The 26,069-nt window shown below is 43.0% G+C and overlaps 1 protein-coding gene across 1 annotated transcript; it reads left to right on the top strand.

The window, feature by feature from the left end:
- The first annotated feature begins 15,661 nt into the window (after window positions 1-15,661).
- Window positions 15,662-19,420, top strand: LOC113562133. Its single transcript, XM_026970472.1, has 4 exons — window positions 15,662-16,201; window positions 16,301-16,767; window positions 16,849-17,469; window positions 17,617-19,420. Exons 1-4 carry the CDS (start codon window positions 15,662-15,664, stop codon window positions 19,418-19,420), a joined length of 3,432 nt encoding a protein of 1,143 aa, XP_026826273.1.
- The last annotated feature ends 6,649 nt before the right edge of the window (window positions 19,421-26,069 follow it).

Consider the following 26,069-nt stretch of genomic DNA (forward strand, 5'->3'; position numbering starts at 1 on the left):
TTGACTGCGCTGCAGAATATTTTCACAGCATATTTCCCGAAGATGAGAAGGTTTTACCGTATCTCACTTTAAATGGAAGAACTGGACCAGGAGGATGCAAATTGCGAGACAGTCGCTTCGCTCAAGCATGCCAAGGTTGGTAAAAAATATCGTCAGTATTTATACTCTTCATTAAGGGTGAATTTCATCAATTTCCGATCATGCGAATCAGATAATTAATGAACAGAAATGCTAACAGCTGTTCATTACAATATGTCATCCAGTTATAATTACGAATAACTGTTGGTATCTCTGATGTTTAATTATTCGATTCACTTAATCGGAGGATGGAACTCACCCAGCTTGGCTATTCTGTACACGCTACCGACTATCATACAACGATTGTCGTATCACCATAAGGCTTCAGCAGTAAGTGAATCAATCCATTATGATCGAGTTTTTTTGAGAAAACTCTCATGATTGATTGGACCTACTTACTGCTTAATGGTCTTTGCACACTAAACGCGATGAGCAATAAGCGATGAACGATACTTTTTCGGAAAAGCAGAACTCTAATTGGATATTACTCATCATTCATCGCTCATCGTATCCAGTACGCAAAAGCTATTACGTCTTAAGTCTTCTAATTGTACACACTGCTTAACTAAGATGTTTCTTATGAATTTTTCCAGATGCTATAAACGCCAACAAACATTTTCCCAATCCCAACAAAGTGGAATTTTATGATGCTATGGAGAAGGCCCTGAAAAGCCTTAAAACTAGAAAATGGCGTTGCAACAAAAAAAGGCAAGCTTCTCATGAAGAACACGAGGAATTCCCAAGAAATCGACGTCAGCGAACGCACGAGCCGGAAGAGGACACTGCAGGATTCGACACCCAGGAGGAGGAAGCTGACAACATCAATGAATTAGAGGAGACCCAAGACACGGATGGAGTGGAAGACATCGAGGACATGGACGAAGCTGAACACGCCAACCGAAGTACGAACGTGGACAACGATCAGACCCTGGAGATGAGTGCCGAAAATTTGCAACTTGAGGAGCAGGAAAATTGGATGGAGGACGGTGAGTAAAAGAAATATATTAGGGGTTTACCTATTATGAAGTTGCCGTTTTTGCGAATCGTTAACTTTAACATTTAATATCTTTGGCTTGCCGCAATATTCTAGCTTTATAAACCAACTGCTGTTGAAATGGCAAAAGTGTATTGATAATGTGCATACTTTGATTGAAAATAAAATGTTTTTCTTAAAACAAACTGTCAAACTTTCATTAAAAAATGGCAACTTCACATAGGTAAACCTCTAATAATAATTTATACTAATTATATATAAATTACAAAAATTTATTAAATTTAAATTATTAATTAAAAAATTAAACTTAAGAATACATTAAGAACTTCAATCATATAATATAAAAAATAATTTTTTTACTTTTTAATTTTATTCTTAAATAAATAAAAATTATAAATTTTATAATAAATTATTTTAGATCTGTACGGCGAGACTCACGATGTACTCTTCAGTCCACCAGACTCTTTTTAAATGGTAAGTGGTAAGTTATTTCTAAGTATTTTTTTAAATATTTAAATTTGGAGAAGCAGTTTCAAATTTGGATGTGCTTCACAGAGAACGGCGGGGTGGGGCCGTTCTCACTCCTAATTAATTGATTTTCTTTTTCAGGATATGGAGGGGCAAATTGTTTGGTTGTGCCTCACAGGAAAGGGCGGGGATGGGGCCCTTTTCCTTTCAGAATTATAAAAATACACTAACGGAAATTGCAATTCCAACACTTGACATTAAAATGTTCGTAGCGTTGGAATTTTTATTTCTGCCAGTGTATTTTTATAATTATATTGTTATTTATTGTTATAAATATGTATAATTTATTATTAAATAATAATAAATATATATATATTATAATAAATGTATTTTATACTTCAATTAAAATAAAAATAAACGTTTTTTTAATATAACCCTAAGCTTTTTAATTTTGTAAACCTTTAACCTTCCTAACCTAAAAAAACAAGAAAAAAGGGGTGCGATGGGGAAAAAAGGGAAAAAATCGGTACGAAAATCCATTCTTATTCTAGTACTCTACTGATATTATGAGAGTACAACGTACGATCGCAATACTATATCAAGTGCATAGTGGCGCTACGGTAGCCGTACCGCGTACCAGTACGGTGTACTGGTAATATATGCCTACGGTACGCACGTACGTGATAGGTACGGTACTGATACGCGGTGTACGACGTACGCACACCGTACCAGTACCGTGGAAGTATCTGGTTATCTGGGAATTGATGCAACTTGGCAACCGTATTCAGAAGGCTTTGGACTACATGCTTTCGTTTATCGTATACAGATAGCGCCACTTACACCATTTCTATTACATCAGTTCTAAAACTTTTTAGCCACACTGTGTAATATGATGAAGTTTGTCAAAATAGTTCTTGTTTGCAAATTTAATTGCAAATTTCTCAAAATTGTGACGTGATGGAGCAAGTTGGAAAACAGATTCGTGTTCAATGTCTAAAAAACTATAAGAAACGACTCATTCTGGTATTTTTTTTTGTTGAACTGTTATTTATAATTTTAAAAATTTCAGGCTTTCGCGCTAGTCACTACTATTAGTTCTGATTTACGTTGAAATAGCGTTTTCTGTCACTTTGACATTCTGACATTTTGTGAACATTTCAGTTCATTTCATCAATGAGCAAGAAGTAACCTGATACTTGGTTGCTTCTTAGTGGGTGTCGCTATAAGTCCTATAAAAGTTGGCAGCCTAGCAGGATTGGTAGCAGAGAGGAAGAAAATTTATTTGCCCAATCAAATTTCTCAAATCAGAATTTTGGGAATAGCCTGAAGTCTCACGGAGTCAAACTAGATGAATGCAGCGGATGTTCGAGCATTATGATGCCTTTTCTGACTAAGAAATCGTGTACAATTTCAACATTCGCGTACAAGATCGGTGCATTATCGTACAGAAAAGATCAAAACTTTTGCTCTACCGTATTCAGGTCGCACTCAAAGACTTCTTTTTCAAAAATCATTCAGAACATCCATAATTAGTGTTCACTTAGACCTTCCAGTAAGAATTCCTCCAGGACGATTTCTTTCGAATTGAAGAAAATGATATCTTAATTCGGCTCCTCTGCACTTTTTTCAGCTTTGATTCTTCTGGGCTTTGCCATTATGCACTCTGTTGCTTTGTGAGTAGCTCATATTGAAAATATGTTTCGTCACTAATTATGATATTTTTCATGAAATCCATATTAATATCGATCACTCTTAACATCTCTTTGTAGTGCTCCACTCTGATGTCTTTTTGATTCTCTGTCAGCGGTACAAAGCATATTTTTTCGACGAGCGTCGAGAAGGCATCGTCATATCTAACATCAAAAGGTCAGGTCTAACGTCAAAACTAATGACGTAGATATGCTAGATTCTTAAATTTTTAAGAGACCTTCATTTGGATATAGTACAATTGGATACGTTGCAAATAGACAAACCTTTACAGACGGTTAATTGGACACAGTGCAAATGGACACTGTTCATGTGGATACAAAAAAATTGCACACCTTAAAATTGGACAGCGCAAAGTTGCACATCGCAAAGTTGGATACCGTTCATTTGGACATAAAAAAGTTGCGTACTGCTAATTGTAAGTTACAGACACTGAAAAGTATACTAAAAGGAATGAGCACTGGAATATAATTCTATTGTTCGCAAACGAAGAGACCGAGAGAGAAGTCCATGATCTACGTCCACGTCTTCGTTTCCTCCTTGAATGAGAACTTCTCCGACTTTGCGCAATTGGTCGACATGGCGCTTCCATTTTTTACCATTGTCGAGCTTAACTATATAATGTAATCTACCTAACTTCTCCTTTATTGTTCCTAATAACCGTTTAATCTCCGTACCATAATAATTTCTACATATGACTTTGTCCGCCACTACAAATTCGCGTGTTTTAGCGTGACTGGTAAGTTGATTCTCCTCTTGACTAGTAGTTGAGGGAAATAATAAACTTAATCGCGTACGTAATTTTCACAGATCCCAGATTAAAAAAAGGCTGCAATATGACTTTTATTTCGTCTGCCGTAAAACTATTTAATGCGAACGCAGTCTCTGCAGTCTGAACGTTAAACTGTCGAATCCATTCGCGTCCTAACAGTGGGTCTCTATCTGTTTCTGAAATGTACATATGCAACTTTTTTTCACAGCCATCATAGTGCACTTGCACTTCTACATAGCAACCGGAATCGTGGTCTTACAAAAAGTAACTCATTGTAGATCGGAAGGTTTCAACTATAAATCTGGAAAATATTTTCTAAAAAATCGTTTACTTAAAATAGTAACCGCCGCTATCAATTTCAAAACGTACAAGTACCTTATCTACTATCATTGTTGCATAATATTTCCCGCGATATTCCTGATGCTCGTTCTGAATACATATGATCTCACTTAACGGTTTAATAGATGCCTTGCTTTTCCCCATACATACTCGTTGTAAATGACCTTTACTTAACGTGTGAACTGGCCGGCAAGGTCTTTGGATTTGACTCTGATCCATGAAATAGTGCTTACAGAAACAGAATACAGTGCTTACAGGACATTGTGCAGTGAATAGAAACACGCAGTGAACAGTCGCGAAGAATTAAGATACGCTCGATCGAATTAAAGTGTGCGCAATGCGCGGGACCACTTCGACCCACCGTTCCTGAACGCGGGAAAATTCTGTACATGCATGGGTAGGATATCTTCAATCTTTTATAGAGCCGAAACTACGCCATGGCGCGCCACCCTCGACATTTTGCCAGAGGGACTTTCGTCTCGGAATGACGTCAGGAGTCTACCCTGAAGCGGTGATTCGGTAGGTCTGGGACACCCTGTATAATATTAATATCGGTTTTTGAATTAAATTTTATTGTAGTTCTAATAATTGTGAAAAAATGTTAGACTGCAATATTTATAAAATATTGCATTTCAAAACTGAAAAGAATCAAACGAAACACAACAGAGTTTAATAGTTCTGTATCTGCAAATTTTATATGTATGCACAGAAATAATTTAGATAACAGAGATTTAAATTCTATTTAATTAAAAGAGATCTCTTTCTCTTTTGATCAAGCATTGATGTCTCTGCTTTACACACAGACGCACCGATTCAAAAGCTCATTCCATTCTCGGTATTTTTCACAATGCTCTGATTTATTCGATTTTGTGGCAACGCAACCGCGACGTAAACGCGATGTCTGACTTTAAATATCGTAAAATAAATAATAAGCAAGATAAAAGCGATTGATTGTTATATCGTGCGATATTGTAATGATTATAAACGTTATAATAATATAATATAATGATAAACTGGAGATATATTTGGTTGTTGCATTGTAGGTTTGTCGTATCTTATGCGTTTATCTTCGACATGTAATAAATTATTATTAGATTCATTTCTAATTGTACTGCTAAGTAATATGCAAAAGTAGTATGCCCAACGTAAACGTCTCACAAGAGAACATCGCGAATTCGAAAAATCTAATTTTGATGAAACTTTGTACACATGTAAAAGGCGTTGATAGATGAATTTAGATATATAATTATATAACTTCTTTTTTTATTTTCCATTATAGAATTATTATTTTTTATTATAGAATAAAGGTCCAGTTAAATTAATTGTAGAATCAGAATTAATCTAAACGCAAGAGTACAAATAGGAAAGGAGGTTAAAATAAAGAAAGAAATTATATAATTATATAATTAATATAAATATATTGTTACGTCCGGGCGGCGGATTCCGCTCGACGCACCACTCGCACTCAAGGTCCGTAGATGAACAGAGGACGATAGGTAAGGTCTTCGCATGAGCGCCATTTTGGGGCGATGAAGTGAGACAAATATATATTGTTTCTCACTCTAACTTACTGCACCAATACATTTAAGTGCACCACTACATTTATGCAAACAACATCTGTACGATAGTAGCCGCCATATTGGGGCCAATGTTATGAAGTGAGTGCGAAGACCTTCTCTATCCATCTCCCCTTCATCTACGGACCTTGCTCGCACTCGCTCACACACTCGCCGAGACACTCGCGCACCAAATAAGACGACACTTTTATAGAAAAGCGATTAAAATTTATTATAATGAGAGCGGGATGCGATACGCATCCGTCATTTACAAGCTCACGTCCGAATCTGTCTCTCTTCCCTTTGTTTATTATTCCCCCCTGGCGACCCGTCGCCAGGAGGCTCGCGTCTTCCTCGTCGACGGCCGATCCGACGACGCTCAGCTGATCGGCAGCTGGCTCTTCGTTATGCCGGGTGGCCAACCCGGACATAACAATATAATCATATAATTTCGTTTTTTATTTTAATCTTGATAAAGTATGCAATATACGGAAAATATTACGTTTACTATTATGAATGTATCGGCGTTTGCGCATTGTTTAATTTTTATTTTATTGAGTTGCCTATCTAGGTATTTTTAGTTCAAGTTCTTTTTCATGATTTATGGTGTTACACAGTTGGTAGCACAGCTCTTGTGAGATACACGCCCCGCCTCGCACGCGTGTTAAAATAACGAAGACATAATAAATTATACGTGCGTTAAAAGTTATCTCAGTTTGTTTTTAAAGCCTGTCCTGATCAAGAGTGCTACTCTGACAAATATCCTTTCCTATTCTATATAAATTATTTGTACTCTTACATTTCGACTAATCCTGATTCCACAATTAATTTAACCGAACCTTTATTCTATGATGAATAATTTATACAGCGTCTCATTTCAACTTAATATGTGTTGAGTAATATAGTTTATCCTGCTTCATTCAGAATTGGCACCCAGCGGAGGGCAAGCGAGTAGCTCCGAATAATTCTAGACAGATGTCCTCGGTTACCGGAAATAACTCAAGCGCAAACGCGTACCGAAACCTCTAGAATTTGAGAGACTGGTGTACTGCTCACGTGCTCCGATCGCGCCGGTTCGTTCGTCAGAGACCGTCGGTCTGTACACATCTTTCTTAGCTCTTATATATATAATATACATTGTAATTGTTTCGTTGAAATATACTTCTTCTTTACTTCGTGTGGAATCACGTGCGTATTTCACCCAAATACCCAACAATATGAATAACATAGGACTAACATGACGAATGTGACATCGCGACCGACCAATCAGAGGGAGGAAACACCGTGACGATCAACAGCAAAGTATGGGACACTTTGCGCTTTTTCGTCACTGTCATCTCCTTCTCATCTTGCCGGTATCTTGCCATCATCTTGTACAATTCCTTTTCACTGGATATACAAGCTATATTTTTTACTTTTGACTTCGTCTCTATTCAAAATTGTATATCGCCAAGCAATGCCAACTCGTCTAAGCGAGAGTAGAAGTGAAAATCATATGTCTGCCTCCTTCTACTGCACGACATTGCTCGAAGTCCGGAGCGCACACGTACACGATACATAATTTGTGTGTAAAGTATGGAAATATTCCTTCCACGTGCTATCGTATATTACTGGGAACTAGAGTCAGTTCTTGATATCATTAGAATGGAGTGTCAACTCTCTGAAGAACCACGAGAAAGAAGAAGGTAAAGGTAATATTTTACTTCAATTACGTTGTTGAAGTTATGTTATTGAATACTATAATTACAAAGTAAAAAATAAAGTTTCTAAATCTTTAAATCGTATTAAAAACACTGAGCAGTTACAACTTACTCACTCAAATTTGATTATAAGTAATTGATGAAGTACAGTTTAAGTGATTGGTACGCATTCGGCGGTTTTATATTTTTATATTAATTCTTTGATTATGAGTTATCCGAAAGCGTTCTTTATCGGATTGTTGAACTGATAATCGTCGTGATATAAAAATTATAGTGTTTATAAAAATTATATAAAACTGTCAAAAATATTTTCTTATAGTGTTAGCAATGTTGATTGTTATTAATATCTTTAAGTTACTGCCAAAAAAGAAGTCTAACATCTAAAAACACTGTTATACTCAGTACGAGTGATTACCATTGAGGATTTGTAGGTATACGATTGTACACAATGATCATTTTCATAGAATGCCTATAAGTACTAATAACAGTCAAAAGCGTAATATTAACTTTTTCAGTTCACAAATTGCTAATAATAATATACAGCTCAAAATAATTAGTTGTGTAACGTACAGGATAATCAAACAATTGATGTAGAGTAAACTAAAAGTGCTTTTATTCATACGTGGCACACAAAGGAAATCTCTAACATAACGAGTGCGCGTAAAAGTCACAATGGCGGCAGAGAGACTACGAGAATCGAAGCGCGAGCATCGCTATCGATTCCACTCGGCGCGCATGCGCAACTATCGATCCGCGATCATAAATCTAACATCCTATTTCTAACAAGTGGTATTCCGCCAGAATACTTAAATAATAAAAATTCCTTTAATTTCGACTAATCTGGCAAATTTCATTAATTACTAAATACACAACGTTTCAACCATGCTTCTGAAAAGTTTTCATTTGATAGTTGCATAGATATACTATTGTTTAAATGAAAAAATTCTATTATTATAAAAATTCCTTTAATTTCGATCAATCTAGCAAATTTTATTAATTACTAAATATACAACGTTTCAATCATGCTTCTGGTCCTTATCAAGTAAACATTAGATGTCAGTAAGTCACTTTCTAAAATTACATATTTGTTTGTGCTAATTTTAGAAAGTGACTTACTGACATCTAATGTTTACTTGATAAGGACCAGAAGCATGATTGAAACGTTGTATATTTAGTAATTAATAAAATTTGCCAGATTGATCGAAATTAAAGAAATTTTTATAATAATAGAATTTTTTCATTTAAAGAATAATATATCTATGCAACTATTAAATGAAACCTTTTCGAACTTAGGTATTTTTATTAAAAATTTTTTTTATATGTATGCAAATAATTAACTAATTTTAAGAAATTCTTAGGGTAAGACTTCCGAATAGCTCCCCCCGCTCCGATTTTCATGAAAGTTTTAGGATATATAGAGGTAGAGGTGAGGAAGGTGTGGGTGGAAGGATTTTGTGCGGAAATGCCTCCTAGCGAAGAAATTAATAAAAAAAGATTTAATGATTTTGCACGAATTTCCAGCTGTCTACGCAAATCAAGACCTTGACCCTGACATATGTTGTCAAAGTCAATGTCCTGAGTGACCTTCAGAAGGTATTAGCCGTCGCTCGTTGTTTATTAAAAAGTTAATAACAAAAGAAGTTTGATGATTTCGCACGAATTTTCCGAAACTGGAGCCCCGAACGTACACGCTCGGTTTTCAGCCCGCTTCGCGGGGGGAGGGGCTTTGCCCCTCCCCCCCGCCGGGATACCTGCCGTGTACCAGGTGATCACAATCTGTACGGTGAAATCTGTTACATCGGCTCCGGCGAAGCCCCTCCCTCCGCCACCCGCGAAACGGGCTGAAAACCGAGTGTGATACTTCGTTGGTTAATAACTTTTTAATAAAGGTCAAGACCTGACCTGACCTTTTTTTTTTTTTTTTAAGGAGGGGGAACCCGTCATGGGCCCCCTCGATCCCCTTGGGCGGGGTGCGAGGGGAATGTGAGACTCTTACTCACTAAACCACCCTCCGTATGCCAGCCCTGGTGTCAAACGTGGGACCCGGGCACGCCGCCAGCATTCTTCCGAGCCCCACACCACCTGGTATGACGGTTGTCAGTACCACAGCCGTACTGCCCGCTGAATAGCGGGCCCGTCCCCCTCCGAGGAGCGAGGCACGCCATCGCTCCCCGGAGACCACCCACACATAGGGGGTGGTTTTTGGACGGGCGTTGAGGATCCCAACTCAACGCCCGCCCTTCCATCCCATCGTCGCGATTGAGAGTCGCCGGTTCCCTGAAGATCCAGCGACGGTGGAGAGACCCGGGCAAAGGCCCCGCCGGTCAACCACCCGAGTGCCCGAGCAAATACCCCGCCGGCACTCAGCCCCCAGCCGCGACCCGCTGTACGCGAACGCTTCCGAACGCGCGTACCTGGCCGAGTGACCCCCCACTCCCGGGCAAATGCCCCGCCGGAGTGGAGGAGGGGAGCCGCTGCGATTCCCGCAGGCTTAGCCCCTGGGGTGCTTTGATAAAGGCACCCCGTCACCCGACCAGGCCCCCCTTCCCTCGCGGGGGCCCCGAAGGTCGCCCCCGTTCCCCACGTGCCGCAATTCCCAAGGACGAACGATTCCCTGGGACCTTCGGCAATGGATTCGGTCGAGCGAACACAACGCCCGGGCAAAAGCCCCGACGGCGTCGTGTGGGAACGGTCTGCATTCCGCAAGACCGCCCCCCAGAGTGTCGGAAAAAGGACACCCTGTCGCCCGTCCGAATCCCCACCAGGTGGAGGTGCGCCGCAGCTTCCGCCGCCGCGCACCCCCCTGACGTCGCCGACGGGGCGCCGCCGCCGTAGAGGGCACTTCATGCGGTCAGCGTGGGCCTGTGACTGTACTCCTCGTCTACGGGCCCACCCCGACCGCCCCCGCGCCCCCACGCACAGCAGCACCACCGCCGGACGCCCCTACACCGCCCCCGAAGGGGCCTACCCCGAGACGCACAGGGCAAGGGATCCGGGCAAGTACCCCGCCGATCCAATTACCCCGCCCGACCAGGGCACCCACTGCGCGCCCGCCCCAACCGACGAGGAGCCGCGACAGCAAGAGGGGGACGGAGGGAGCGCAGAGGGAGCTGGACAACTCCATGCGATCCCACCGCCCCCCCCCCCCGCCACGGCCTCTCCCCGGGGGGACGAGTGCGCTGGCCCTTTCGGGCCGGGCCTCCCAAAGGCTCCACATGAGGGGGCACCTCCCTCCAGAGGTGCCCCCGCCACCCCACCCCGGATACCCGGGGGTGGGGGTGGCGACCGCCATCATTGTCGCCTCCGGCGGCCGCCCACCCTCCTCCTTCAGTCCACGCGGCCCGCGGCCGGCGGCACGGGTTGACGCGGGAGGGGCGGGGGCGCGGGTCAACGCCCCCACCACGGTCTCTCCCCGCCCCGCCCGCCGCGAGCCGCGCCCGGACTCCCGACGCCCGCCAGAGTTCGGCGGGCCCGTCCGTCGCCGACCCCTCTTGGGGACTCCCGGGGCCAGCCTTTTGTCCACGCCACAAACCGCATCCCCGGAAGTCCCCCCACCACGCCTTAGCTAAGGTCCGCGGGTGCGCTACGCCCATCACTGCATGCCGAAGCATGCAGTGCCCTGCGGGACTCAGGTACCCCCGGGTGGGTCAGACCCGTACTGCAGAGCGTATCATGCAGCCCTTGAGGGAACTCGGGAACCTCGGGTGCGTTAGACCCGTACTGCAGAGCGTATCATGCAGCCCCTGAGGAGGACTCGGGACTCCGGGTGCGTCAGACCCGTGTCCGGCCGCGGACCAAACAGCCGGACCCCTGGAGGGACTCGGGACCCCGGGTGCGTCAGACCCGTATCCGGCCGCGCGTGCCCTCACGGCCGGACCCCTGGGGGGAACCTAACCTAACCTAACCTAACCTAACCTAACCTAACTAACCTGGTAGTCTCTACACAATCAGTATATTATGTTTTGACCACTAATTTTAAGTAGTAAAGTTTTCAAACTTCTTTTGTTAATAACTTTTTAACAAACACGAGCGACGGATAAAACCTTCTGAAGGTCACTCAGGAAGGTAACCTTGATAACATATGTCAAGGTCAAAGTCATCGGAGGTGGGTCCCCTAAACAGCAGTATTACCAATGTTTGTTAACACAAACGCGAGCAGAGGTAACATACTAAGGTCCGTTAAGATTACATATGCGTGCAAAATCCTTAAACTTCTTTTGTTAATAACTTTTAAATTAATAACGAAGGAGAACTAAAACCTTCTACAGGTTACTGAGGGAGGTGACCTCTATAATATATATCAAAGTCAAGTTCTTGATTCGCGTAGGCAGCTGGAAATTCGTGCAAAATCATTAAACCTTTTTTTGTTAATTTCTTCGTTAGAAGGCGTTTCCGCAAAAAAAATCCTTCCATCCACACCTTCCTCATCTCTACTTCTACATATCCTAAAAATTTCATGAAAATCGAAGGGAGGGCTATTCGGAAGTTGAGCCATTCTTAGATCTAGGCATCATGTACTTTATAAATACAATAAAAGTATATAAACATCGGAAAAACTTAAAATGAAAGGAGTGTAGAATACATTTTACAAAGTAATAATAAAGTAACAATGCATTGGGTTTATTGGGAAAATCCATGCTAATGTTTTAGCAAACTTTATATTAATTTTTAATACGAAGTTTTGCATTTGAAATTTGCTAAAAAACGGCACGGACTTTTTGGTCAACCTAATCCTAATCCTAATAGTATATTTATTTACTTATTTTTAAAAATTTTTAGTCATTTATTTAATTTAACCATTATGAAAAATGGGAGTTATACGCAAATATTCTAAATACTTTAGAACCGATAAACATAGTAACATTAAAAAGTTTGATTTTTCAACCTAATGTTTATTAAGCATTTTTTATTTACTATAGTAAGTAACTATCTATTCTGTAAGTCATGAATCCTCTTTTTAAGATTCTGTAGAATACACAATTCCTCTAAAAAAACCTTACAAAGGTAAAAAAATACGCCAAGTACATAAAAAAGCAAACCTAATATGATGAAATCCATAGTTAACTAGTCAAATACCTAGAAGCAATTCAGTTTGAGGATTTGTAATTTGAAATAATACTTGGCGTGCCCGGGTCGCATTGGACATGCATTCTTCTAAATTTGTACTGCCTTGAGTATTTTCACTAATGACTCGTAAATCTTTGTATTTGGTAATATTAAAACAAATACGTTTACAGTTTTGCACATTAGCGGAGTGATTATAAATATCCCTTTTCATTACTCACTCAATACAAATAATTTACACAAAGAGTTTACACAAATTATAGGTAGGACGTACGTTTTAATGCGACCCGGGCACGCCAAGTATTATTTCAAATTACAAATCCTCAAACTGAATTGCTTCTAGGTACTTGACTAGTTAACTATGGATTTCATCATATTTAGTTTTGCTTTTTTATGTACTTAGCGTATTTTTTTACCTTTGTAAGGTTTTTTAGAGCGATCTCATTACTTTTTGTAAAAATTTTTTACATTTCATTAATTTTAAATGTTTTTATGTATTTTTGTATTGCCACAATAATATGTCATTTTATTTCTGCTGTGAGATCTCATCAAACATAAAAATGTTGGATAATAAAGATTTAGCTAATCGTGCAAATCTTCTTAATACTTCTAATTGTCAAATATAAATTGTGACAATTTAAAATTTTCTCTCTCTCCCATTCTCTTTCTTTCTCGGTTTCATTCTATGAGTATAAAATGTTCCAACTTATATCTTAAATTGTCATAATTTATATTTCAAAATTAGAAGAATTATTTCCTTATCATTGCGACGCTATCACGATGATTTCATTTAAAACAAGTAATTTTTAATTTTTTATATAATAGTTTTTGCGATTTATATCTTAATCGTAAAATAAAATATTTTCCATGTATTAAAATCAGTTTTAATTCATAATAAATTAAATCGTGCATCTGTGAACGCACCTTGAGTGACAAAATCGCTTTGCATGTGTATACACGTACGTATGCTTGCGAGCATACGTACGTGAGTCTGAACCTGATTTCGGAAAAGGAGGAAAACGAAACGTCACAATTCTAACATTCAGTTACAATATCTCAGCAATCTTAGTCGAATTGGTCGCAATCGAAAGCTTGCATCCATATTATATTATTAAAGTGCCGTTAGATTTGTAATATCGGTTTTAGTTCCTGAAATATTTTAATCATAAGTTTATGTGACTTGTCAAATGACATGAATTCCAGATAAGCTTTACGGTAGCGCTCGACGTCTATGCACTGAACTTGGTAGCGCTCGACGTCTATGCACTGAACTTGGTAACGCTCGATGTTTATGCAGTGATTCTCATTGTTCGGAGCCTTATTTTTGATTTTTATGTACTTAGCGTCGCTTGATAGATAGCCACGCCGGCGCGCGTATTACGTCTACTGTAATAGTCGATGGACTAACGTCTCACACAGTTCAGTCCGCTCTATCTGCACACGAGCATTGTCCCAAACTTTCTGAGATACCCTGTATACATGAATTGTGGTAGAAGAATGAGAAACTTTGTGGAATTTGTGACATGATGACATTGTGATATTGTGACAACTAATATTCTTAATGTTACAAACATTTATGCGTATACAATATATTTATAATATTGTTAATACAAACATTTTTTATTATGCTTTCAGAACATACTTATTAGCATCTTCTGGTGGCTACTATTTATGATCAATAATATTTATACATCACGCGGACCACTGTATTGTGCCCGGATATATTAGACAATTATATGAAAATTTCGATAAATGCAAGTATTGTTCATGTTGGCGAAGATTTCATCAACAACCCTTTGATTACCGAACTGGATCTTTCATATAATAACATCGAGAATATCGCAAAGGACGCTTTTAGGAAATTACCTAATTTGTCTACTCTATTTCTTTCTAATAACAATTTCGCTAAAGCAAATGAATTCTTCAGTTTTGGAAGTCATAAGAAATTACAAATTCTGATAGTTGACAATGCAGTGAAATACGTAAATTATTTGGATTCACCTAATCCAATTACCTTTTCTGAATATTATCCAAATTTAGAAGTTTTGTCTGTTCGTAAAAATGATATTGATCATGTTCAATTTGAAGAGGAATTCGCATTAGCAGACTCTTACACTCAGCCTTTATCTTTGAGTATGCAACATCCTGCAAAAAGTATATTTCCTAAACTGCAGTTGTTAGATCTTTCTTACAATGAAATAAAAAATACTGAGTTTTTGACATTGCTGCCAAAGAGTTTACGAGCCCTTCATCTGCGGAATAATTCGTTATTTTGTTAGTAGGAAGAATATACGGGTTCTAACTCGGGAGCTCCGAGGGGGGGGTGAGGGGCGGGGGGTATCTCCGAGGCGCGAGGGTATAGCGTCACGGGGGGGGGGTCCTCTCAAGTGTTCTCCGCGGTCGAGGGTGTTTATGTAAACATATATCTAGGAACGAACCATGGTATGCTGTATGTTTATATCTTATTATATTTTCTAGCGCCGATACCCGGCTGCTATCAATAAGATGTTTATTTAAACATATTTCTAGGAAGCGTGGGATTGTTTTATAGATAAAAATTTATTTTCTAGCGCCGATACCCGGTTGCTGTCAATGAGATGTTTATGTAAACATATTTCTGGGAACCGTGGGATTGTTTTATAGATAAAAATTTATTTTCGAGCGCCGATACCCGGCTGCTGTCAATGAGCAATTGAGAAGAGGCGATATACAGATCTAGGAATGGGACTGTTTAGAGAAGTTTATTTCTCAAGGGTGATACGGTCGGAAAGAGAGGCGTCACGTTTGGAAATAAGCGGTCACTTGTATTAGAGAAGTTTATTTCTCAAGGGCTGATATTCGGCTGCAGGGTGGAAAGAGACGGAGATATGGTACCGATATCATATAATCAAACGGAAAAAAGGTTTAGCATCACAGTTGGTTGCGAGTGCTGTAGAAAAGAGTTTCCCGAAAATCTTCAGTGTGAAAAGTTCTGTGCAATAACATGGAGCAAAGTGAACGCGACCTGTTGGAGGAAGCCAACAATGTCACCACCTTGGGCGAATATTTCGCGTGGGTGCAACGGTGTGACGAGTATATTGAACAATCGGAAGGACAAAGTCGTGCTAAGCGTCCGCGGCTATCTATCGGCAATAGACAATCGTTAGTGGCTCGAATCGTGCGGCTCGAGGGGGTGAAGAAGCGTTTGGAAAGGCGCTTTATACATTTCGGTGGTGATTACGCCGAACAACCTTCCAGCGCGAAACTCTCTTGGCGAGAGATTGAGACTGCGTTTGAAAACCGTGTACTAACCGGCGCGGTGATTAATGAAGACTACGTCGACCTGCGACAATTCCTGGAAGCTGCCCGTGATGTAGTGCTGGAGCATGTGCGGAACGCTATTGACAGATACAACAGCGTAAAAGTGAACACAGTGTTCAACGGAGAGTTCGTGGCAGGTGAGAAGACCGCTAATAAGAGTATAAACACGAAAAATCGTGGCCTCTTCTCTACGTCTGATCTGCAAGAATGGTACGAGCAATACGTGATCGAGCCCACCCTGGCGTCTCTCAAGGAGTTCCAGGAGCGCGATAGCGGGTGAGCATTGTCGCGTATATTGAACTTGGTTATCAACATCAACAAGTACAATCCCTTGCACGCGGGGTGTTACATCACATTACCGGAGGAGATCAAGACGAAGAGAGCAGTGGTTAACGTGCAATCGATGGACAATGCATGTTTCGCGTGGTCGGTGGTCGCCGCTCTGTATCCGGCGGAAAGAAACGCGGAACGCGAATCTTCGTACCCGCACTACACAACGGTGCTGAATCTCCAAGGCATAGAGTTTCCAATGTCAATGAAAAACATTGCGAAGTTTGAACGTCTGAACGACATTTCCATAAACGTGTTCGGTACCGAGGAACAGAATAAAAAAATAAATGTGTTGCCGCTACGACTCACCGATGAGAAGAAAGCTAAGCACGCGAATCTGCTGTACGTGCAAGATGCGCAGAACAACAACGTGGGACATTTCACATGGATCAAGAATCTATCCCGCTTGGTGAGCTCCCAGATAAATAAGCAGAACAGGCAAAAATACATTTGTGATCGGTAAGTAGCGTTATAATAAATACTTATCGCTAGAAATTAGCATTACTAAAAAATAACAGGTTCTTTCTTTTATTCTTGCAGATGCCTGCACTACTTCTACACTAAGGAGAAGTTAGAGGCCCACACCGTGGATTGCCAACAGCTGAACGACTGCGCAATCGTTCTACCAAACGAAGAGGACAAGTGGCTAACATTCACCAACTACAACAGGAAGGAGCGAATGCCGTTTGTAGTATATGCAGACCTTGAATGTGTATTGCAGAAGACGGAGGAGGACGACCCGAAACTGTACCAGCGTCATCAGGTATCCAGTATAGCGTATTACGTGCGATGCTCCTACGACGAAGCGTTATCCGGGTACCGATCCCGTCGCGATAAGGAGTGCGTGTCATGGTTCGTTGAACAACTAAAAGAGTTAGCGTATCGCGTGAAAGCGATTTTGTCGAGAAATGTCCCCATGATAGAATTAACGCGAGATGAGCGCGAAAAATTTAACAACGCAACGCAGTGTCATATCTGCGAGAAACTGTTCACGTCAGATGACACGCGGGTTCGCGATCATTGCCATCTCACCGGTCAGTACAGAGGTCCCGCGCATTCTAATTGTAACTTAAATTACAAAGATTCGCATACCATTCCAATAGTGTTCCATAATTTATCCGGCTACGACGCGCATTTTATCATTACGGAAATAGCCACCGCGTTCGTGGGCAATGTCGATGTATTGCCCATAACTAAAGAAAAATATATTTCCTTTACAAAAAATGTTGGGGAAATAGGTGAAAAAATAGCAAACTGGAAAGATAGAAATATAAAATTACGATTTATTGATTCCTTTAAATTTTTAAGCAGTAGCCTGGATAAATTGTCATCATTTCTCAGTAAAGATAAACTTAAAACGTTACGATCCGAATTTGCGCACCTCTCTACCGACGACTTTCAGTTATTGACACGAAAGGGCGTGTTCCCTTACGAGTACGTGGACTGCGCCGATAAATTAGAGGATACTCGCTTACCGCCGCGCGAATCGTTTTTTAGTTCCTTAACGGGTGTCATGGTATCCGAGAGCGATTACGCGCACGCTGTCAACGTGTTGCAACGGTTCGCCATTCGAACGTTAGGCGAGTACAGCGACCTATATCTAAAAACGGATGTCTTGTTGTTGGCCGACGTATTTGAAAATTTCCGCGATAGCTGCATAAAGAGTTACGGTCTTGATCCCGCATACTATTACACTTTGCCCGGTTTTACGTGGGACGCGATGCTCAAGCATACGCGTATCAATTTTGAATTGTTAACTGATATCGACATGGTCATGTTCATAGAACGCGGTATACGCGGCGGCCTAAGTCAGTGTTCGCATAGGTACGCGCAAGCCAACAATAAGTACATGCAGTCGTATGATCCATCGAAACCTTCATCTTACCTAATGTACTTTGATGTTAATAACTTATACGGCTGGGCAATGTGTCAACCACTGCCCTATGCCAATTTTCGATGGGTCAACGACATTTCCAATTTTAACGTAAACGTGATTGCTCCGGATTCGCCAAAAGGGTACGTACTCGAAGTCGATCTCGAGTATCCGCGGCATCTCCATGACGCGCACACTGACCTGCCGTTCTGTCCGACGCGCGATAAGCCGCCAGGCAAACGGCAGGATAAGTTGTTCGCAATTTTATACGACAAGAAACGGTACGTCATCCATTACCGCAACTTGCAACAGTGTACGCGTCACGGTCTTCGCGTCACAAAAATCCATCGCGTATTAGAATTCGCGCAATCTCCATGGCTCCGCGATTATATTGAACTAAATACACGATTTAGAACGGCCGCTACCAACGATTTCGAGAAAAATTTATACAAATTAATGAACAACGCGGTATTTGGAAAAACCATAGAGAACGTGCGCAATCACGTAGATGTTAAACTTTTAACGAAATGGAACGGACGATTCAGCGCGGAGGCAATGATCGCGAAACCCAATTTTCATAGTCGTAGTGTCTTTTCATCAAACCTGGTCGCGATCGAGATGCGTAAGCTCGAGGTGAAATTCAACAAATCGATCTACGTAGGTATGTGCATCCTCGACATATCCAAGGTCTGTTTGTACGAGTTTCACCACGAGTACATGTTACCGTTATATCACGACAAATGCAAGATCATGTACACAGATACCGATAGTTTAATTTATCATATTGAGTGCGAGAACGTGTACGAACAAATGAAATGCGACATTGCGCGATTTGACACCAGCGATTACGCGTCCGACAACATTTATGGAATACCGCTCATGAATAAAAAGATACCAGGTCTTATGAAAGATAAGAACAACGGCGCGATAATGACGGAATTCGTGAGGCTCAGAGCGAAAATGTACGCTGTGAAAGTAGACGGTAAAAAGGGTACCAAAAAGGCGAAAGGTGTTAAGAGTAACGTAGTCGCACGAAAAATAACTTTTGATGATTGCGTGCAGTGTTTGAGGGAAAAGATTAAAATGAGTCGAGATCAGTCCCGTATAACATCGCAGCTGCACAAAGTGTACACCGTTCGCGAGACGAAAATCGCTCTGAGTCCGTACGACGATAAGCGCTATGTCGTACCCGATTCCACGAACACGCTACCGTGGGGACATTTGCGGATACCATTGTAAAATATTTAGGATAAGAATAATAATAAAGAGTTGCATTTCATATATATCATTGTATTTTCATATATTGTCATATAGTTATACATTTATATATGTTTGTGAAAAATAAAAGTATTAAACGACATTGCTTTGTGTATCCATGAATTGTGCGATCCATCGAATCCCAACCACTTCACGTAGACCTCGTCACCTCTCCTGCGCAGTACTTTCTCCACGAGATACACGTCCGGATACCTCGCGCGATGCAACTCGTGCTCGTAGAACGCTCCGGCGACTGGTTTGTCGCGATAGTCATCGAGTAGATAGGTCACGGGGTTGGTACACTGCACTTTAGCTATGCGAAAAACCTCGGTGGTCCAGTTTGGCATGTAACCCTTCTCGAAGATCGTCTTGTATTTGCTAACGCGTACCGAATCGCCTACTTTGAACCTTGCTGGAGCTGCTATCTTTATCGCGCTGTATACAGTAGTCAAGAGTCTCTCAGCAACAGCGGGGGTTACGTCAACGGGTCGCATGCCGATTGTTCGATGCTTTCGGGTGTTATACTCCTTGACGAGTTGGGATAGCGCGTCGACCCACTTGTAAGTCCCATTGAGGGTAAACATCTGCCACATGGCGTTCTTCAGCGTACGATTGAATCGCTCGACGACCGATGCCTTCAATACCGAATACGTGGAATAATGATTGATGTTGTGTTTTCTCATAAGTCGTTGCACGTCGGTGTTGTAAAATTCCTTCCCCATATCGGTTTGCAAGTTTTTCGGACATCTCTTGCTCTCTCGAATTATCTGGGTGATAGCCGCAGCTGTCTCGCTTCCGCCTTTGCTCTTGAGCAGCATGGCCCATGCGTACTTGCTCAACACATCGATGACGGTGAGTATGTAGTGGTAGCCTCTGTTGAAACGTGAGTACGGGCGCATCTCGACTAAGTCTGCCTGCCACAGGTCATCGTATCCCCGAACTATGACCCGTCTTCGTGAAAAATTTCGTCTCGCCGGGGCATGCAGTTCCTCAACGAGTCGCCGCTTCTCGGAACTGACGGCACCTTTCTTACGTCCTTCGGAGCTCATGTTTTGACGGGTGCAAATCATCGACTGGTCGGCACGATATGTGTGAAGATAGTTACAATATGTCTCAAAACTGTTCCTGAGTCGTTCGTACCTGTTTGCGGTCGTCCGTTACTTGTTCATACCCCTTCTGTAGTTATTCCAGGATGATTCGCTGAGCTGGAGTTCCGCGGGGAAGTGGAGGAGCGCTGAGGCTGGAGTCCCGCGGGGGAAGTGGGGGAGTGCCGAGGCTGGAGCCTCGCGGGGGAAGTGGGGGAGCGCTGAAGCTGGAGCTCCGCGAGGGAAGTGGGGGAGCGCTGGAGTTGTTGTTGATGCCCAATCTTTGGAGATCCGTGAGCGCCTGTTGAAAACCGTCTAGCGTGCCCCGCGGAGGGAGTGGGGGAGGGTTGTTGTATTTGTTGACCACTCTTTGGAAATCTGTGAGCCCCTTTCGAAGATCGTTAAGCGCACCTCGGTAATCCTTCATGTTCAAATTTGGTGAGAGATATTCGTTCAATGCGAATGACGTTGAACGATTGGTTCGTTTTGACGATACGCGTATCAATTTATAATGATACCAGCCTTGTTCGTTCCACGTTCAAACACGTTCGTTCCACGTTCAAACACGTTCTTTCCATGTTCGTTCCACGTTCAAACACGTTCGTTCCACGTTTTTAAAACGTGCGTTAGCTGTTTCTGAGCCGTTTATCAGTCCTTTATTAGCGGTTCGCGATCATCCGATTTGTTACCCTTCAATAGGCATTCGCCAACGTTCCTGAGCCGTTCACTAACGTTCGAAAGCCGTTCTTGAGTCGTTCCTGAGATGTCGGCTATCTGTTCAGTGGGTATTCGAAAACCGCTCTTTTGCCGTTTGTTGTCTTCGTCATAGTTGTTGGTTAGTTGTTTGTAACCCTCGCTTTCCAACTTTAAACGTCGAAGATCGTCGTACGCGGCCTGGCACCTCTTCATGTCCCTCTCGAACGCAATCAGCTTTTTGTTAAATTCTTTCTGTTGATTCCTCAACACTTCAACGTACCGTTCCACGTACAGTTTATTGACGGCGTCAGTATCAGCCTCGGGCTCCGCTACGCGGTGAATCTTGCACGACTTTGCATCAAAGTCCGTACCGATGTGACACAGAGCGTTACGGCGCACGTAACTTCTCACTAACTCGTCCCAATGACGGGAATTGTTGCCGACTGCGTCGTTTCCCCGTTCAAATAGTCCAAACTTGTTGAAAGGCATTCGTTCGATGCGAGTGACGTTGATCGACTAGTTCGTTTTGACGATACACGAGTCAATTTATAATGAGACCAGCTTCTCGAAGTTCCTCGATGATCGACAGAATCTCGTTGTCGTGAAAGTTGTGTCCGGCTTGACGCGAAGCGTCGAGCAATCGTAGGCGATCCACCAGCTCGTTGGGATCGTCCCAGTGCACGTAATCGATCGCATTGTCGTTCAGTGTCATGACACGAGGTAATCCTCTTCCGGATTTCTTCTTAGGTTCAACCGGTAGTAACGGTGCGATTATGTATTTGTACTTGTATCCCCTGTTACTCTTTACCCGACCTCGCGCGCTGTGATCGCGTCTATACACGTTCGTCACCAACAGCATGCTCTTGTACGTTTGCATATCATTTGCCGTGTACACGCCCACGTCGGGATGTTTCTTGAAAATCAGCTCGTAAAGACCAAGTGTACCTTTGTGTCGCACATCGTCGATAAGTATGTTATCTTCGTGGTCTATCGCGAATCGTTTATTACCGAACATTAGCCCATCCTGATCGATATAAACGCCGAACACACGATCTATCTCATCGTCACGGCTTATAACAGCCCCGACGTACCGTTGACCCAACGGGCCCAATTGAGTCCGCAACGAATCGTCCATGGTTTCGAAAACGTTCTCGGTTGGAAGAGACGGTTGTACGGCTCCGATTCGACGCCGTTTCAATGTGTGTGATTCGCGATCCGGCGAGTCGTCCATTCGTTTCCTCTTTGTCTTCAGGGTGCGTGATACTTCAATCCCTGCGTCATCGCTCGATCCGATTCGACGTCGTTTCGATTCGTATGATTCGCGATCCGGTGAGCTGTTCCCTCGTTTTCTGTATGTCTTCAGGGTGCATGGTACTGCAAGCTCTACGGTACGTGGCGTAAAGGTTATCAATGGCGCATCCGGTACATCGCTCGATCCGATTCGACGCCGTTTCGATTCGTATGATTCGCGATCCGGCGAGCCGTCCGTTCGTTTCCTCTTTACTCTACTCCTTATCACATTCTTCTTCTCGAACTTCGGGGCGCGTGGCACTGCGAGCTCTACGTACGGCTCGCGCTTCGGGAGTACTTCAATCCCTACGTCCGACTCGTCCTTCACCGCGCGTGTGCTCGAGTTGTCAACGATCTTTTGCAGCGGTTCAATGATTAGCCCAAAATGTCTCCTCACCGCGATATCATCATCGATCATATCGGTCTTCAGAGCACGATGTTTCTTGCGGATCGATTCGCTCGTTTTCTCAATCACCCTCGCGATCTTTTCACGCTCACGAATATCATTGCCCCCAGCCATGTTGTCGATCAACGACTAACCACTCCGCGGTATCGCAAACACGTTAAATCCGTTTCTGTATCGACCGTTAGCGAGCGGGCTGTCCTTGTCTATCACTACGAAACCGTACTTGCGTTGCCAACAACTGCGACACAACGTACAGAAATCATCGTACGTCATATCGGTATTCACGTGATCGTTGTACACGTGTTTCAGGTTGGTACCATCCTGTTTGAACAGGATCAGCAGGTTCGCGTTGTTGCGTATAAGATGTTTCGGTATTCTCGCGTACGTCTGACAGAGATAGAAACAGTCGACGTTCGAGTGTCGCCCCATCGCAAAGTATTCTCTCACCGTATCCTGCTTATCGCACGCCACGTCATCAAAGACGAAGATCGAGTTTGGACGCGCCTCGTTCGGTGGAATGACGTCACTGTTATTGGAGAACGTAAAGTAATCGATTTCATCTATCGACGACAACAAAGTTTCCAAGTACTGATATTTCGGCTGCTGCAACGACTTCGAGTACACGTACACGTTCTCGAAACGTACACCGTGCGGACTCTCCAGCAGGCTTATCAGAACGTTGGTTTTACCGCAGTTCGAGGGGCCGCAGATGATCGCGCGTATAGTGGTCGGCAGCACCGGGCCGTGTTTGCGTTTCTCCTCATTGTCCCCCATCAGTCGTAATCTGTTGTTGCAGTTCGTAACCTGTATCGTCAATGGTTGCCGCACGAATCTCATTTTGTCACTTCTCGGTGGAGGAGTGGAGTCGCCTATTTATAGGCGCATGAAACCGCGAATCGCGCAGTATCAAAATGTTTGTCACGCTGACGAGTCCTTCCGATATACGCGATTTAACCGCTGAGCAGTTATAATTTGTGCCAAAGGTAGTTCTGTTGCAAGTATGTGGGAACTATATCGAACACGTGTGGAACAGGCTCCCGGAACATATAAAGGCTGATTCGGATATGCAGACTTACCGCCGTTGTCGCGAACATTACAATCAACTGTGGCAACAAACGCACATCGACGGTCCGGCACCGTTGATCAGGGATTGCCGTGAATGTCAGCGCTCGCGACAAACGAATCAGTGAGAGGCGGAAGTTTGCTGAATCGCGCGATAAACGCGCTTCCTTTCGAGCTGCACATTCCCGGCTGTTCTTGGTTCTTCAATCGTTGCCGACGAATTGCACTTTCGGCTACTCGATCCACCTTGGTGCAACACGGCGAGAAGCGAAGGAAGACCGTAAAGCTGAATAAGTGAAAGAGCGGACGATGTGAAATGAACTTTGAATGTATGATTAACAAAGGCTTTATTGTAACACGTTGAAAGCGCGTTTTAACAGCAAAGAAACTTCGTAAGAGATACACTGTGGCTTTAAGTCCGATCGACTCGACTCGCGATGCTCTAATGACAATGATCAGCTGATTCGGAAGCTAGCCGGTGTCGGATTCGGTAGCGGGGAAAGACGAACGCGTGTTTGTCTTCGATTCGCTTCATAACAAGTTCTTATTTTGAGGCTTAGAATCGATGAAAGGAATATGTACATGCAGAAATTAAGATGATAAAGAAAATCGCAATTGTAATTATTGATAAAAGTCTGAACACCGGCTATCAGTTTTGTGGTCCGGGTACGCGACTCGAGAAACGATTAGCCAGAGGTGATCCGGGTATAAATCCGTTGGACGCAGCGTGCCGCGAGCACGACATAGCGTATTCTCGGAGTAAGAATCTCACCGAGAGACACGCGGCGGACAGGATACTCGCCAAGAGAGCGCGAGAACGCATTTTTCGCGAGGGATTCGACTCTGGGAGAGAGAGCCGCCTCCACGGCTGTCTGGACAGCGATGAAGGCCAAGACGAAGCTCGGTATGGGTCTGAAGACGAAGAAGAAGAAGACAACGAAGAAAAGAACAACGAAGAAACGGATCCTTCCGGTAGCGAAACGCGGTGGTATATTACCGATTCTACCGATGCTAGGTGCGCTCGGATCGTTGGCCGCCGGGGCAGCGGGAGTCGCGAAAGCGGTGAATGACAGCAAAGCCGTGCAGCATCAACTGCAAGAAATGCAGCGTCACCATCGCGCAATGGAAGGTCGCGGACTGTATTTCGCTCCGTACAAGAATGGACAGGGACTGTATCTCGCCTCATACAAACGAGGACAGGACGCAGTAACGAAGAAAAAAAAAACGTCAAAAAGGCGATAAAGATGCCTACGGGTGTAATCACCAATGTAGAATTGGATCAACTGGCAAGACGTATGCGCGTACCATACTTTAGAGGTGTTTTCATGCATAACTCGTTACCAATGAGCGGTGTACGTCGAAACGAGAGCGGTATCGTGAATCTGGACGATGCAACGGGTCCCGGTACTCATTGGGTAGCATACGCAAAGAGGGGAGGCCACGTGATATATTTTGACAGTTTTGGTGATCTCCGACCGCCGAGGGAACTAGTACAATATTTCGGACATGCGGTGAAGATTCAGTACAATCGAACGTCCTATCAAACTTACGATCAGAGCATCTGCGGACAATTGTGTCTAAGGTTTCTCCAAACGGTCGACGATTAGTATGAATTTAAAGCCTAACGAGGTGCTATGAATATTCAGTATTCGTTGGGCGGTTTCTCCGTCATGTCACTGACACTCACGCTGACCGGGAGGAGTAGTATTCTCGCGGTAAACTACTTTCCATCCATAGATTTGAGCGACGGTGATTACGAGCTCGGTCTAATGGACTTTGAAACTTATCACACAATACCGAACGTGAACGCTTCGAACAATAAATTTTATTTTGGCGAAGACGACGCGGAGATTACAATTCCCGGGGGATCGTACGAACTGCGAGACATAAACGAGTTTTTGAAACGTGCAATATCAATTTCACAGAAACGGCATATGATTGATCCCAGCGACGAAAACCCGATAGTGCTCCGCGCTAATCACAATACGATGAGGAGTGAGATTAAATGCTCCTACAGAATAAATTTTGGAAAACCAAACAACATTGGATCGCTGCTGGGATTCTCGTCGAAGCGTATATTGCAACCGCAACA

The sequence above is a fragment of the Ooceraea biroi genome, chromosome 6, assembly GCF_003672135.1.
Source record: "Ooceraea biroi isolate clonal line C1 chromosome 6, Obir_v5.4, whole genome shotgun sequence".
Classification (NCBI taxonomy): Eukaryota; Metazoa; Arthropoda; class Insecta; order Hymenoptera; family Formicidae; genus Ooceraea; species Ooceraea biroi.